This window comes from Nansenia antarctica (genome assembly GCF_963989245.1).
Source record: "Nansenia antarctica genome assembly, chromosome: 3".
NCBI classification, from domain to species: Eukaryota; Metazoa; Chordata; class Actinopteri; order Argentiniformes; family Microstomatidae; genus Nansenia; species Nansenia antarctica.
In genome coordinates this window covers 59,914,522-59,927,916 of record NC_137688.1, presented here as the reverse complement: position 1 = coordinate 59,927,916, position 13,395 = coordinate 59,914,522, and the positions used below count along the sequence as shown (strand labels likewise).

The window sequence follows — 13,395 nt, the reverse complement described above, 5'->3', positions numbered from 1 at the left end:
TCCTCATCCACTGTTCCCCTCACTGTCCCACCCTCAAAACTCAAAGGCTTCGGAGACCGTGCCTTTTCAGGAGCTGCACCCCGCCTCTGGAACTCTCTCCCTCAACCGGTCAGAGACTCACCCTCACTCTCCACTTTTAAATCACACCTCAAAACCTACCTGTTCTCCCATGCATACAACCTCCCCTACCCCTAACCATCTCCCCTAACCTTGCCACCCCCCTCCCCCCCTGGACATTGCTACGTTACTGTGTTCCATGTTCGTTAACTCTGTGTTCTATGCGCTCATGTTATCTGTTGCTTGTTGTTTCTGTGTTTTCCATTTTTCCCATATTGTCAGCGTCTTTGAGCCTAAACTGTTGTTTATTATATCGAGTGGGTATTTTAAAACTTCAAGGTTCGTGTTATGAAAAAAACAGAGTCTGCGAGTGGTTTAGCCCTAGGCTCCGTTCGTAAATTTGCTCTGGAAATCTAATCAGCAGTCATGGGATGCCTCTTGTCCAATCAAATGGTCCCTTTATGACGTTGAGCCCAGTGTGCCCCCCGGCGCTCTCAGAGCGAATTTACGAACGCAGCCCTAGACTGGCTTGCATACCCCTTTACCTAGCTACCCTGCTGCTAAGCTGCTTCTATAACATCGGGATCAGAAGCAGGGTGAGACTTTCAAAATAAGCCTTTTTAATGGCTTCTGTGTGCTTAAGACTTGCGTAGAATCGATTTTAATTTGTAATAAAGTATTTATTAAATGGTCGAAATACGGTATTTTTAAACTGTATTTCACACATAAAATAAAAAACACACTTTCTGGAAATTATCTTGCGACCCCACCACTTTGGGAACCCCTGGTCTAGATGAGAAGAAAGGATGTTAATTACCTCCCACTGCATGTAGAATGGCTTCAGGGGCGCAAGTGTCCCACTTCTTAGTTCCTAGACTGGCGAAGACATAGGCTGAGGCCTTTCCCTCCACAAGCTGAATAATCTACATACAGAGAAGGAGGAACCAAGAATAAATATAACATTTTAGAGGATTGATACCATGCATGCATGCCATAATTTCCAACTTCCAATCTATTCACCTTATTTCCAGCTCCACCCACTCTTATCACTTCATGAGGTTCCATGGCATCCACAGTGTCAGTCACAAGTTTATTGCTATGGGAACGGGTGGTGGTGACAATGCGTCTGCCATCTGGGACCTCCTGCAGCTTGAACCCGAAGGCACCTAATCCCAGCACTCCCCAGAGAGTCCTCCCCATGTCTGCCCCTGCCCCATTCTGTGGAGACAACAGGCCATTACTCATAACAGGATCGATCTTAAGTCTTTCCTCAATTCTTCTCCTCCTCTCTACTAATATTCAAAACACATTGGAGGGGGAGATCCCAGGAGAGGAACCTCAGATCTTCTCAAATGAGAGGAGAGGAAGCAAGCAACCAGGGACAGGCTAGGATAACAGATTTAAGGGCAGGAATATCACACTCATTCATTGGTACCTGATAGTTGTAGAAGGGCTGATTGATGATCCCAGCAATAGCCTTCCCTCCATGTGCAATGCCAATCAGTACAGTTACATGATCAAGGAGCCCTGACAACAGATGGCAAACACACTGATGTTACTACTACATACAAGAGTTGACTGAACACCATATCATTAGCTATGTCGGTTTACAAGCACAGTAATAGTATATGAATAGTATAGAAATAGCACAGGCTAACAGGCTGAAAAGACAGAAAAAGGCCCACACATTCCTCTCCTCCTACATCCCCCTTTTACCCTCCCGTGCCACAATACTATCATACAGTTGGAAAGGGAGGGTAACAGAAGGACAGTCCTTCCCAATGCCCTCCCTCTGTCACCATACGGAGAGCCGTGCTGAGAAGCTGAGCATCCGACCCTGTGTGACACATCTGGGCCTCATGAGGGAGGTAGAGACACTTCGCTGCTGGTAAGGGGTGATGAAGAGACAGGAGAAAGAAAGAGATGAAAAGAGCAGAATCAGCTGTCTGACGAAGTGTGTGTGTATTCAGAGAATAGAAGATTAATATTAATAAAAAGAACACCCAAGTAAGATTATTTTAGAGGAAATAAGGCAATTGCAGGGATCTGGTGATGACTGGTGGTAGTTAAGCAGTAATGTGTGATTATGACATTTTTAATTGTTTTAAAGGCAGCAAGTTTACCTTCAGTGTATTCTTTAGTGCCATCCAGTGGGTCAACCCACACAACAAGCTGCGAGTGAGAAACAGAAACATTAAAAACACATAAATAGACAACTGAAATAATAAGTCAGTGCTGAGAATGGACACATTGAAATATCCAGCCAGGTATCAGTAAAGTAGGTTTCAACTGTCACCCTGTGTGTGTGTGTGTCTGTCTCTCTCTCTCTCTCTCTCTCCTCACCTCCTCCTCTTTCAGGGCACTGTACTCCACTGGACAGGACTTTTGTAAGATTTCGTCAGACTGGCCGCTCTCAATCAGGTCCTCTTTTACATCCTCATCTGGTAGATCCTATGAGTGAGAGAAGAGATGATCAGACTGGAATTTTGTGCAGCAAGTGTACTATTTTCTATAGACGCTAATCACTTGGTCTGTAATAACATTGACACACACACACACAGACACAGACGCAGACACAGACACAGACACAGACACAGGCAGACGCAGACGCAGACGCACACACACACACACACACACACACACACCTCCTCTCCAATGATGGTGATTTTAGGGAAGTGTTTGGACAGCGATGCACAGATGCTCTGCTGGACCAGCCTGTCTGCCAGTGTCTGCAGATCGTTGGCCCCCGTCTGTGTACATTTTAAACATAGAGAGAGATTGACATACAAATAAATAAATAAAAATACACCTTTCAAGCACTGTCCTACTTTTCACGGCTCCATCCATCTTCCCCGTCATTGCTTTGGTCACCTCTCTTCTCACCCAGACCAACCTTTTCAACAATGCCAAGCTCTCCACTGTGCAGGACTCTCCTGACAATGACACCTGCCTTCTCTGCCACAGCGTAGGCCGAGGCCAACAGACGCATCACCACAGCTGGATTTCCTGACATCCCTGGTGAAAAGAGAACAAATAGGCAGTTAGGCACACACCTCTTTTTTTCTGAACTGCCGCCTATGTAGCCCTGTCAAGATTTAGAGATTGATGGACTCTTTAGAGCAGTAATGTAAGCAACGGGCTTTAAACACAGCCTCTAGGGTAAAGGGCAGTATTGTGCTGTGTCACTGTGATACGTTAGTCCTGATAATGCTGCCTCAGGAAGGCCTCCAAGATCTCCAGAGACCCATCCCACCTTGGGTACGAACACTTTGTTCGGCTGCCCTCAGGCAGGCGGTTCAGGACCATGTCCGCAAGGACAAATAGACTGAAGCTCAGCTTCTACCCTAGGGCCATTCAGGCCCTGAACCCAGCAAAGACCTAGGTTCTAGGCCCTGGACAATCTAGACAATTTGATGGCAGCTACTAGATTGTAATCAAGTGCAATACTGAAATACAACTGTGAACATTTCAAACCTTCTAACTGCGACACTTTAAATGAATGTGCAATAATACTATGTGCAATATGACAACCCTCGTGTACATAAGGTTCAGAGATAGGAAATGTTAGGATATTTATAGCATAGCATAGAGTACAGCACAGTGTTTTATTTGTATAGTATAGTAGTATAGTATAGTGGATAGTGTACATAGCCTTTATTTATGTAAACCAGCTCTTTTCCCTTCTTGTTTTAGTATTTTTTTTCCTAGCACCAGGGGAGCCCCCCCTCCCAAATGTCGTTGTATGGTAGGCCTACCTGTACTGTATTAATGACAATAAAGACCATTCATTCATTCATTCATTCATTCATAATAGAGAAAATTGCATAGGCCTACTCTAGCTAGGCCATGTAACAGCTAAGTGCTCTCTTGAGCTAATATTCTGTCATGACGGAGACCTTTTATAGTCATTATCCTAAATGTCGTTGTTTGGTACCTATATCAATGACAATAAAGACCATTCATTCATTCAAAATTGACCTGCAAACTTTGCATTGTTGTAAACTAGTAGGGCCTACGTGATACTTTCACACACAAGGTGTGTGTAGAAAAAGACAAGAACAAGTATCGCGCGTGCACAACTTTAGATCTTTCTGAGCAGGTGGTTGTTGACCAAACGTGCTCTTCAAGTTATTTTCAATTTCGGACGACAACACAATCTCAAGATACGGAGTTGAGGATGCTAGCAGTCCAAAAAGGTTTCTAGGTTGGTAAGTCATGGCAGAATATTAGCGAGAGAGAGCACTTTAGTGATTCGGTGGCTCGATTGACATGCATGCCGTAGCTCTATAGCAAAAATATCGAGGGCATAAACATTCTGCTGGTGTAATTCTACAACAAGGAAATCTGACCAAAGTGAACCACCGTTCAGCCGGTTGTTTTCCATTCATGAACAGCTTGGTAACCCAAGCTAGCTGCTTGGGGTACCAATGTCCTGCAGAGGCCAGATCCAACAACTAGATTAGAAGAGAACCTTGCACTTACTAGTCTCCAGACGTGTCAGCTCAGGGCCTGTTCTATCTGCAACTGATGAATGTCCCGTACGAGCTAAAGTAGTGACAGTATCCTCCTGTTAGTATTAGTATGCTAACAACAGCCCGAGTCCTCTGTGTGAAGGCGGACATTTCAGCAGCGGGTCCAAGTGCCCGACACTTTCGTTGTGTGTGTTTCAACCCCTGCAGGTAGTCTGGTCCGTAGATATTATTATTATACAGTTTCTATAGTCCCGACATATTATGTTGTATTATATGTCACATATAAATGTATATATGTATATACGCTGCGCATATTATAATAATAATATTATGTAATATTTTGGCTTTTTTAATATATGTAATATTTTGTCTAAATGTAGACAACTAGAAATATCAAGTTTAAATTCATTCAATTTGTCTGTCAAATTAAACCAACAGATATTTAACAGATATTATTATTGACAAAATACTAGTGTTCCTTATTTATTTTACATAAATGAATATTCAGATTTTAATCAATTCAGAATGTTGAGTTTGTCCTGGAGACGTTTGGTCTCGAGGCAGGCAAGTGACGGTTGGCATTCAAATATGAACAAGTGTTAGTCAACTGTACATTGAAATTAATTTCACAGTCACGACAGAACAGTCTGTTAAAAAACTAAACTAAAACAGTCACTGCAAATGTTGTTTTCCAAATCCTAAAGATAGACTTCTTGACAAAAAGGGTTCCTACATTTACACAAGCAACTGTTAATCTTCTTCACTGATCAAGGAACGAGTTAACAGGTAAGAAGCTAATTAGTTAGCTAGCCACCTAGTTAGCTACCTGCGCGTCTTCAGACGGTGAGTTCAGCTGCCAGCTTTCAGCGTCTTTGAGCCTCGGAAAAGCGCTATATAAATTCAATGAATTGTTATTATTATTAGTTGAGTTTGTGTGAGTGTGAAACTGACGCCTAGCGTAAAAATGCTGTGCAAAGCGATGTTGAATTTAGGTCTATTTAGGTCGATGTTTGAGTTAAGGTCTGTCAATGGGCAACGGTCAGGAAGGTCACTTTAGTCTCACCAAAAATCACGTTGGTATATCTTTTGAATATGCCTCTCTCAGGTGAGAGTATGAGTGGATCCATTCCTCCAGAGAGCCCAGCCGACCCCGTCCCCGTGGCCGAGGCGTCGGCGGCGGAGCGAGCAGGGGCAGGAGGGCGGAGGGGCAGCAAGTTCCGACGTACTGGCAGCAATGTCCAGACTGTGCAAGAGACCATGAAAGAGAAGCAGGTCCGTACCATTGTTTTTAGAAACCAAAAAGTTGAAAAACTTAATGAATAAGCAATATCGTGACGTTAGAAATTGATCAATTGTCAAAATTGAGTTTTTTACATAATCTGATCCATTAGGTGTTTATTAATGCCTGTGTGGTGTTATTTTTAAAAATGTTGACATTTTTGAGTTAGTAATTAATAAAATACAAAGGTTCCATCTCACAAAACATAATGGAATGTAAAAACTTTGGTGCTCAATATCTCTGAACTACCCTAAACGGAGATAGAACCTTATAATTCTAAGCTCACGATATGTGCATGCATGCAAGTATATGCATGCCCAGTAGCCTACACTACCTACCTAGTACCTACTGTAGTTATACAAGCTTATGATATTTAGTAACACACTTATTGTGACTAGAAGTAGAAGTAGGCCCAACTTAGTATCCAGTGGCTCACCTCAAAGTGCACTGCCCATGAAAATACAGTAAAGAGGTAAACAGTAAAAAAAAAAAAAAAAAAGCTATATCTATCTCTTGGCATTCATAAGTATACTGTTGAACAAAGCTTCTCTCTACAGGCTAGGTATAAGGAGTCAAGAGAACTTCGAAAGAAACTACTTACTGAAGGCCATAAGTACATGTTTGACATCTTGGCTGACAGGCTTTCCCTCGAGCGCACAGCAGTTGAAGACTTTGTTCTGGATGCTTCATCTGTGAGTTTTGGCTAGGCTAACCACATTCAACTCTGGTTAGATATTGTAACCTTTAACTGTTTCTTGAATGACAAGGAATTGAACAGCTAGGCTATCTCAGGAGACACACTGCTTGTGTTTTTCTACAGTTGGCGCCATTTGACAATTTCTTTGCCAAAGGAGGATGTAAAACAATCGCATTTGTGTACCAGGAGACTGAAGTCCCTGGAATAGGTGAATGAAAAATACTTATAATCATGTTGTTACATTATAGCCTAATTGCTTCATTGTAGGACAGTTAAAGTTACTCAATTATTTAATTTGACAGTGAGTGAAATGTGCTCTAAACACAAGTAAATGTGCTCTAAACACAAGTAGTTTTACTGTCACACTCTTATGGCTCATTACCTCTGCAATTAATCAGTCAGGCTTGTTGAATTTCATTTCAGAGTGTGGCCGCACATTTCCTGGAACTGTAAAAGGGTCAAAAACAATGAGACTATGTTTAGCCAATTGGTCTGAGACATGTCTTACTGGATTGTGTCTGTTCTTTGTGAGGACCAAAATTGATGTCCCTGTCAATCCAAAAAACATACATGAGGTGAGATATTCAGTCAAGGAGACCAAAGGTGTATAATTTTTTATTTGTGTAGACAAATAGCAATATTATTTAATCAAGTGAAGCTAATCTTAATAGGGATTTAGTAAGAGAGAATATTCTCATCATGCTTGGTAATTCCCATTGCTTTATAGGAGGTATTTTTTTCAATGCTCGATGCCACTGATGGTCTACTGAAAGGCACCAGGAATCTATTGTCAAAGATTATGATGCCAGCTGTCTGTGCGACAGAAAATTGGGGTGCCTTGAATGAGTCTAAACACGGAGAGAAGGATAAACAAAACTTCCAAGACACAATCACTCGTTACATTGGTTTCTTTGATGGTGAGAGAGGGAGTTACAATAACACACACACAGCTGACAATAAAGAGATGTGCATTTAAGATTTTAACTTTTAGTGTCCCAACTTACTTTTATTGTCCTGATGTGCTGCAGGAATTCAAGTAAGCATTGAAGGTACTGTGCAGCTGAAGACAGCCACAGACATCGACTTCTCCAAACTGGTTTCCTTTGAAGACATCAAATCTGCAGCTGCAGATGTTGACATGGTGCACCAACTTGAGGGAGTGTTGTTGATGTGGTACAAACAGATTGAACAGGTACAAGCCACAGCACGACTAGTTTATCACTGTGTATAATTGCATTCACTGAACACATGGACTGTGCTAAAATATCACCTCCACTGTAGACAACTCTTATTCTTCTACTCTACCAGGTCCTCACAGAGAGTGATCAGATGAGGAAAGAGGCTGATGCTTCAGGACCATTGACTGAGTTAGAGCACTGGAAAAGGATGTCTGCAAAATTCAACTCCATCATTGAGCACATCAAGGGCTCTGAGTGCAAGGCAGTGGTTAATGTACTCATTATCAACCGCTCCAAGAGTCTGAAGGTACTACCACTGAAGATCTCTGAAGTAGCAATTCTATGTCTGCAATACACAGGAACGTTTTTAATGTCTTGTTACATGTTAATGTAGATGTGGAGGGAGCTGGATGCCCGCATAACTGATTGTTCCAATGAGGCAAAAGATAATGTGAAATTTCTATACACCCTGGAAAAAGTCTGCCAACCACTCTACAACTGTGATCCGGTATATACCTAAGCTACATTTCATTATAGATTTTTTGATACATGTTTTAGTTAAGATTTTGTATTTCACAAGTGAACATCCATTTAATTTCAGGTCACCATGGCCAAAAGCATTCAGAACCTTATCAATGCCATACGAATGATTCATAGCGTCTCACAATTTTACAATACTTCAGAAAGGATGACCTCACTCTTCATTAAAGTAAGTTTAAAGAATGTTCATTGCATTGTTAGATTCTTTTTAAATTAGTACTACAATTCAATGTCATGTTAGTATTTGGATCCTATCAAACCAACTAGACTAGGAACCAAGATTTGAAATTTACTTTTTGGAGAAACATCTGGCATGTGTCATTACTTTTGTCAGGTCACAAATCAGATGGTTACAGCATGCAGAGCATATATTACGGACAATGGCACCTGCCGAGTTTGGGACCAGGACACACAAGACATCATCAAAAAGATACAGGTGAGAATGACACCAAGAAGATGTTCAATGATACAACTACAGTTTTAATTAATTTTCCGATTCTCTTTTATAGGACTGTATCTATTTGTTTCGAGAGTATCAGTCATGCTTCCACAAGACAAAGAAACAAACGATGGAGAGGCCTGGGGAGAAGCCCTTTGAGGTGTCAGAGATGTACATATTTGGCAAGTTTGAGGGCTTTTGCAAGAGACTGGAGAAGGTATTTCTCACACTTTTTCTACCTTTTGTAAATATTCATCCTAATTATTAATCTCTGTTTTTCCATTGCTGCTGTACCTTTTTCATTGAATTTCCTTTGTTCCCCAGATAACCCAAATGATTACAGCAGTGAAGACATTCTCTGTTCTTGGAAACTCAACCATTGAGGGGATAGACACCCTGGCTGGGAAATTTCAGAACATATATTTGACTATGAAAAAGAAGCAGTATGACATCTTGGCTCCTAGAAAAGCAGAATTTGAAGTGGACTTTGCTGAGTTCATGTCTCAGATAAGTAACCTTGAGGTATGTTACACTGAAGTATTTGATACGGTTAGGTGCATGTTCAGTTAAATAAAAAATAACATTTCTTTTTGTAGATTAAAAAGTAAAGCTCACAGCTCAACATGTTGTTTTCTATTATCCTCTTTAGAATCAGCTCCAGATTTTCATGAATTCCTGTTTCTCCAAAATCCTCTCATCTCAGCAAGCAATGTGTCTTTTGCAAAGGTGGGAAACAACTCTACAGATTTGAGAAATGACATGAGTTACATTGAATTAGCAATCTGGCAGTCTCACTTGGTCAGACTTTCAGTCCAAGATTTCTAGTCTGGTTTGCAAGACTTAATGTAATTAATTAATACAACATCATCTTGTATTAATATTCAACCAATATTCTATAACCGATATATATGGAGATATTGATCTTACATTTTTGTTATCCGCAGATTTCAGAAGCTCAACATGCAATGTCTACAAGCTGAAATCTCAAACACAGTTGGTCTTATACTTCACCACTATGTCTCAGAGCTTGAGTCTGTCAAGAAGGTATGCTCAATATGAATTTTCATCAGTAATACCAGAAATGCATTAATGGGTAAAAGGGACTACAGGTCTTATTTTTCCACATATGCAGCTCTATCAAACTCACAGAGAGGACCCTCCTTTGGCCAAGAACATGCCCCCTGTGGCTGGCAGAATTGTGTGGGTTAGGCAGCTCTTCAGAAGAATACAGGAACCCATAGACTACATAGAGGTAGGTTTTCACATTATATACTGCTTCAGAAATCAAGAGGAATGCATTTCCATCTATTGATGAATGACATGGACATGAATGTGTTTAACAGAAAAACTCAGTAATCTTGTCAGGTGCTGAGGGAAAGGAGGTAGTCAGAATGTACAACCGGGCCGGAGCTGTGTTTGCAGAGTTTGAGCTTCTCTACCACAGAGCCTGGATGAGGGAGGTCTCTCAGCTCCAGTATGGTTAGTGGCTGTTCAAATGTATATGCTTTTATGAAGCATCACTAAGTCAAAATACCACTGATTTGAACTAGAAATTATAAAACATTTTGATTACAGCTTTACAGGCTACCTTGTTAGTTCGCCACCCGGACACAGGAAAACTACTCGTCAACTTTGACCCGAAAATTACTGAAATAGTTCGCGAGACAAAGTGTATGTTGAAGATGGACCTGGAAGTTCCTGATCAGGCATTGCGTCTGGTCAGGACAGAGAAGTCTATGAAAGCCAACCGACTTCGCCTAGAGGTGATGCATATTTCATGTTTTTTTATACTCATATATACTGTATGCACAGACAGATAAATTGATTCATGATTTTGCTCAATTTTATTTTGCAGACCCTTCTGTGCAACTACGAGGCAACCTGTGAGAAAATACCTGCTTTCTTCTACAATGTGATGGCCTCAAAAATAAAAAATGTAAGCAAATTAATATCTGATTAATTATATCTGTCTCCAATTTGAGCAAAGCAAATAGTCCTGAGCGGAGCAAAAAATATCTTAAGGTCAAGACATCTGACTTTGCCCCAATTTTACACGTGCAAATTGCAAGCAATAAGCATGGCTTCTTATATACATTTTTTGTTCATTTAGGTGGAGTCGGTGCTTCGTCTCGGATTAGTGCTACTCACTTGGTCGTCTCTCATCTTGGACAACTTCTTCCAAAATGTTGACGAAGCTATGTCTGAGCTAAACCATCTTCTAATGAAGGTAAATTGTGGAGGTATCATGTAGATGAAGAGCATTTGTTTTCTAATTAAATACATTGAGTGACTGTGCTCTGCCTTGTGTTTCTCACCAGGTGCGAGATATCTGTGAGATGCATATTGATGCAGTCCTTCAAGACATCTCAGAGACTGTGCTGATAGATCTCCCAGATGACAGACCATCATCACTGCAAGGCCTGATCAGCACCAATGAGGTATGGAAAGACATTTTTATTTGTTAGCAAAGCACATCTTTAATTAGCTATTGCCATTGGACACTAGGTCTGAACTCTTGCCACAAAAATGGTCTCCCTGTTTTGTAGAATCAGTCAAAGGAATGGGCAGAAATGTTGGACCACAAAAGCAGACATGTTGAGGAGGCAGTGAAGGAGCTGATTGCAACATTTAATGCCATTTATCAGTCAAAAGAAGCCAAGAAAGCTGTGGAGCAACCTGTTGTTCCAGGTACATTAAAAACATATTTGCATGTAAGGCCTTTGAACAACATGCTGATTATCTGTATCCCATACAGTACATATCTGTTAACATTTTTGTCATTACAGAATTAAAGCGTGTTGCATTCTCAGAAGATGTTGACTCCTCAAATGATGATGATGGATTTAATCCAGAGTCCCAGGAGGCTGACAAAGAAGATGACTTTGAGAAGGTATGTCTATTTCCCTACAGCAGAATCTACAGTGCATTTGCCAGAACAGTTCTTTTAAGCTTTGATTTACAATTATGATTACAGGAATGCAAAGAGATGTATGCCTGCTTTAGCATCAAGCTGCTGGATGCATTGGTCAAAGCAACAAGATTATCTCTCGATACTCTGAAAAGAAGGATATTTGTTGCAACGTAAGTATGAGTGTTATCCTGATACATCTTGTCTTATGGCGTAGAAAAAATAAATGCATTGCAATTGCATATGACATAGTGTAAAAAAAGTTTCACACCTGTTCAGGTTGTCTGCAAGAAAAGTTCGTTTCAGTGGATCTCAGGTGTCCAAGTCAGAGGAGTTGGTCACCTTCATACAATCTGAAGTCCATCTGACCATACCCAATGTGGTAAGTTTAAGTTTACTGCCATGGAAATACCTTATGCTTTCATCATCACAGAACATGATTGGGCTAAAGTTGTTTTTATGGTAGGTGATGGTGCCCAGTCTGGATGACATCCAGCAGGCCATCAACCGTCTTGTGCATCTGGTGCTGGAGGTGAGCCGGGGAGTAGCACGATGGGGACAGGAGCGTAACCCCAATGACAAGACCAACTCTGGCAGTAAGACAAAGTCACCAAATCACCAACACACATAACTCACACATGCACAAAGCACAATATCAAGGTTTAGTGTCATGGAACATTATGGATGTAAGAATTTAAGAACATTGGGGATGAATAAACACCTGAGATACAGTTACTGTATGTATATTGCAGTGTGCTTGGAATTTATTTGGCATTGTTTTCAGAATGAGTAATGACATGAATTTGACTGGTGTCGTTTTTTTCTGGTGATGATCTCAGCAGGGAAGTTGACGAACTTCTATCAGAGTGTGGCTGAGCACAAGGACATCTGCAAGCTGGTGGCTCTCCTGAACTCTGCGGTCAACTCCCAGAGGAAACAAGCCAGTGACGTTTTGAAGCAGTTCCATCCTTTCAAGGTGGTCTGGGCAGAGGACAGAGACATAAAGGTCAAGGTGTGTGTGCTATTATTTGTTCTTTCTCTCACTAAGTTGTCATCTTCTGTGCAGCAGTATTGATGTAGTACTGATGAAATCCTAAACCTTGTTCCTTGAATAGGAGTTCATGGACAGCAACCCGTACCTGACTCAGATTAAGTCTGAAATTATGCACTATGTGTCATTTGAAAATGAAATTGATGATATCAAGCCCACCATTATTTTGGGGTCTATTGAATTGTCAACAGGTAGGCAGTATTTTTTTTGCTATGATATACACTTTCTAACTAAATTAGCCAATGTTTGATTGGTTACTCATGAAACTATATTTGAAACCTATCCCTTTCCTTTAGCTCCACTGAAGATGTCTCTGACAGTTGAGGCAAAGGCCTGGAAGAGGCTGTTGTGCAAATACCTGAATGAGGAATACAAGAAGAAAATGATGGATATTATGACTTTCACTGGAGAGCATCTGAAAAAGCTGTCTAGGCCTATCGCTGACCTGGAGGATGTGCGGTTTGCAATGGAAGCCCTGTCTTTAATACGAGACTCAGAAATAAAGATAGACATGACCTTGGGGCCCATTGAGGTATGAATGATGCACTATATTACTTTCATGGGACCGCACTGACAGATAATTTATAGGATGCACAGTGCACACATATTTCTAAAGTACTTCTTGTGTACTGTGATGTGGATCAGGAAGCCTATGGGATCCTGAATAGATTTGAAGTGGAGGTGACCAGAGAAGAAGCAGAAGGGGTAGACACTGTCAGATACTCCTTCATCAAACTGCAATCCCTAGCGGTCAGTTGATTATTATATAATATG

The 13,395-nt window shown here is 41.0% G+C and overlaps 2 protein-coding genes across 3 annotated transcripts in view; one reads left to right on the top strand and one right to left on the bottom strand.

Moving 5' to 3' along the window:
- The window catches only part of bpnt1 (bisphosphate nucleotidase 1), a 417,747-nt gene that overhangs the window by 2,391 nt on the left and 401,961 nt on the right, over nt 1-13,395 (bottom strand). Inside the window, exons 1-8 of one of the 2 annotated variants that reach the window (XM_080526480.1) lie at nt 4,540-4,637; nt 2,951-3,072; nt 2,703-2,807; nt 2,401-2,508; nt 2,181-2,229; nt 1,493-1,584; nt 1,078-1,275; nt 875-980 (exon numbers count right to left, since the gene is read on the bottom strand). In XM_080526480.1, the coding sequence (XP_080382606.1) occupies nt 875-980; nt 1,078-1,275; nt 1,493-1,584; nt 2,181-2,229; nt 2,401-2,508; nt 2,703-2,807; nt 2,951-3,070 (778 nt within the window). In that variant the 5' untranslated portion in view covers nt 3,071-3,072; nt 4,540-4,637. Of the gene's footprint in view, nt 1-874; nt 981-1,077; nt 1,276-1,492; nt 1,585-2,180; nt 2,230-2,400; nt 2,509-2,702; nt 2,808-2,950; nt 3,073-4,539; nt 4,638-13,395 lie in introns of those variants that run through there. The other variant, XM_080526479.1, reaches the window with a different exon arrangement.
- The window catches only part of LOC308153138 (dynein axonemal heavy chain 8-like), a gene marked incomplete at both ends in the record, with an annotated part of 32,190 nt that continues 24,437 nt past the window's right edge, over nt 5,643-13,395 (top strand). Inside the window, 25 exons of the mRNA XM_080526232.1 lie at nt 5,643-5,801; nt 6,366-6,500; nt 6,629-6,713; nt 7,534-7,697; nt 7,814-7,990; nt 8,078-8,191; nt 8,285-8,392; nt 8,558-8,659; nt 8,733-8,879; nt 8,987-9,184; nt 9,312-9,388; nt 9,812-9,914; nt 10,006-10,141; nt 10,238-10,425; nt 10,773-10,889; nt 10,981-11,100; nt 11,209-11,350; nt 11,473-11,552; nt 11,637-11,743; nt 11,850-11,952; nt 12,037-12,166; nt 12,413-12,582; nt 12,686-12,812; nt 12,918-13,153; nt 13,267-13,371. Coding sequence (XP_080382358.1) covers nt 5,643-5,801; nt 6,366-6,500; nt 6,629-6,713; nt 7,534-7,697; nt 7,814-7,990; nt 8,078-8,191; nt 8,285-8,392; nt 8,558-8,659; nt 8,733-8,879; nt 8,987-9,184; nt 9,312-9,388; nt 9,812-9,914; nt 10,006-10,141; nt 10,238-10,425; nt 10,773-10,889; nt 10,981-11,100; nt 11,209-11,350; nt 11,473-11,552; nt 11,637-11,743; nt 11,850-11,952; nt 12,037-12,166; nt 12,413-12,582; nt 12,686-12,812; nt 12,918-13,153; nt 13,267-13,371 — 3,330 coding nt within the window. The remainder of the gene's footprint in view (nt 5,802-6,365; nt 6,501-6,628; nt 6,714-7,533; nt 7,698-7,813; nt 7,991-8,077; nt 8,192-8,284; nt 8,393-8,557; nt 8,660-8,732; nt 8,880-8,986; nt 9,185-9,311; nt 9,389-9,811; nt 9,915-10,005; nt 10,142-10,237; nt 10,426-10,772; nt 10,890-10,980; nt 11,101-11,208; nt 11,351-11,472; nt 11,553-11,636; nt 11,744-11,849; nt 11,953-12,036; nt 12,167-12,412; nt 12,583-12,685; nt 12,813-12,917; nt 13,154-13,266; nt 13,372-13,395) is intronic.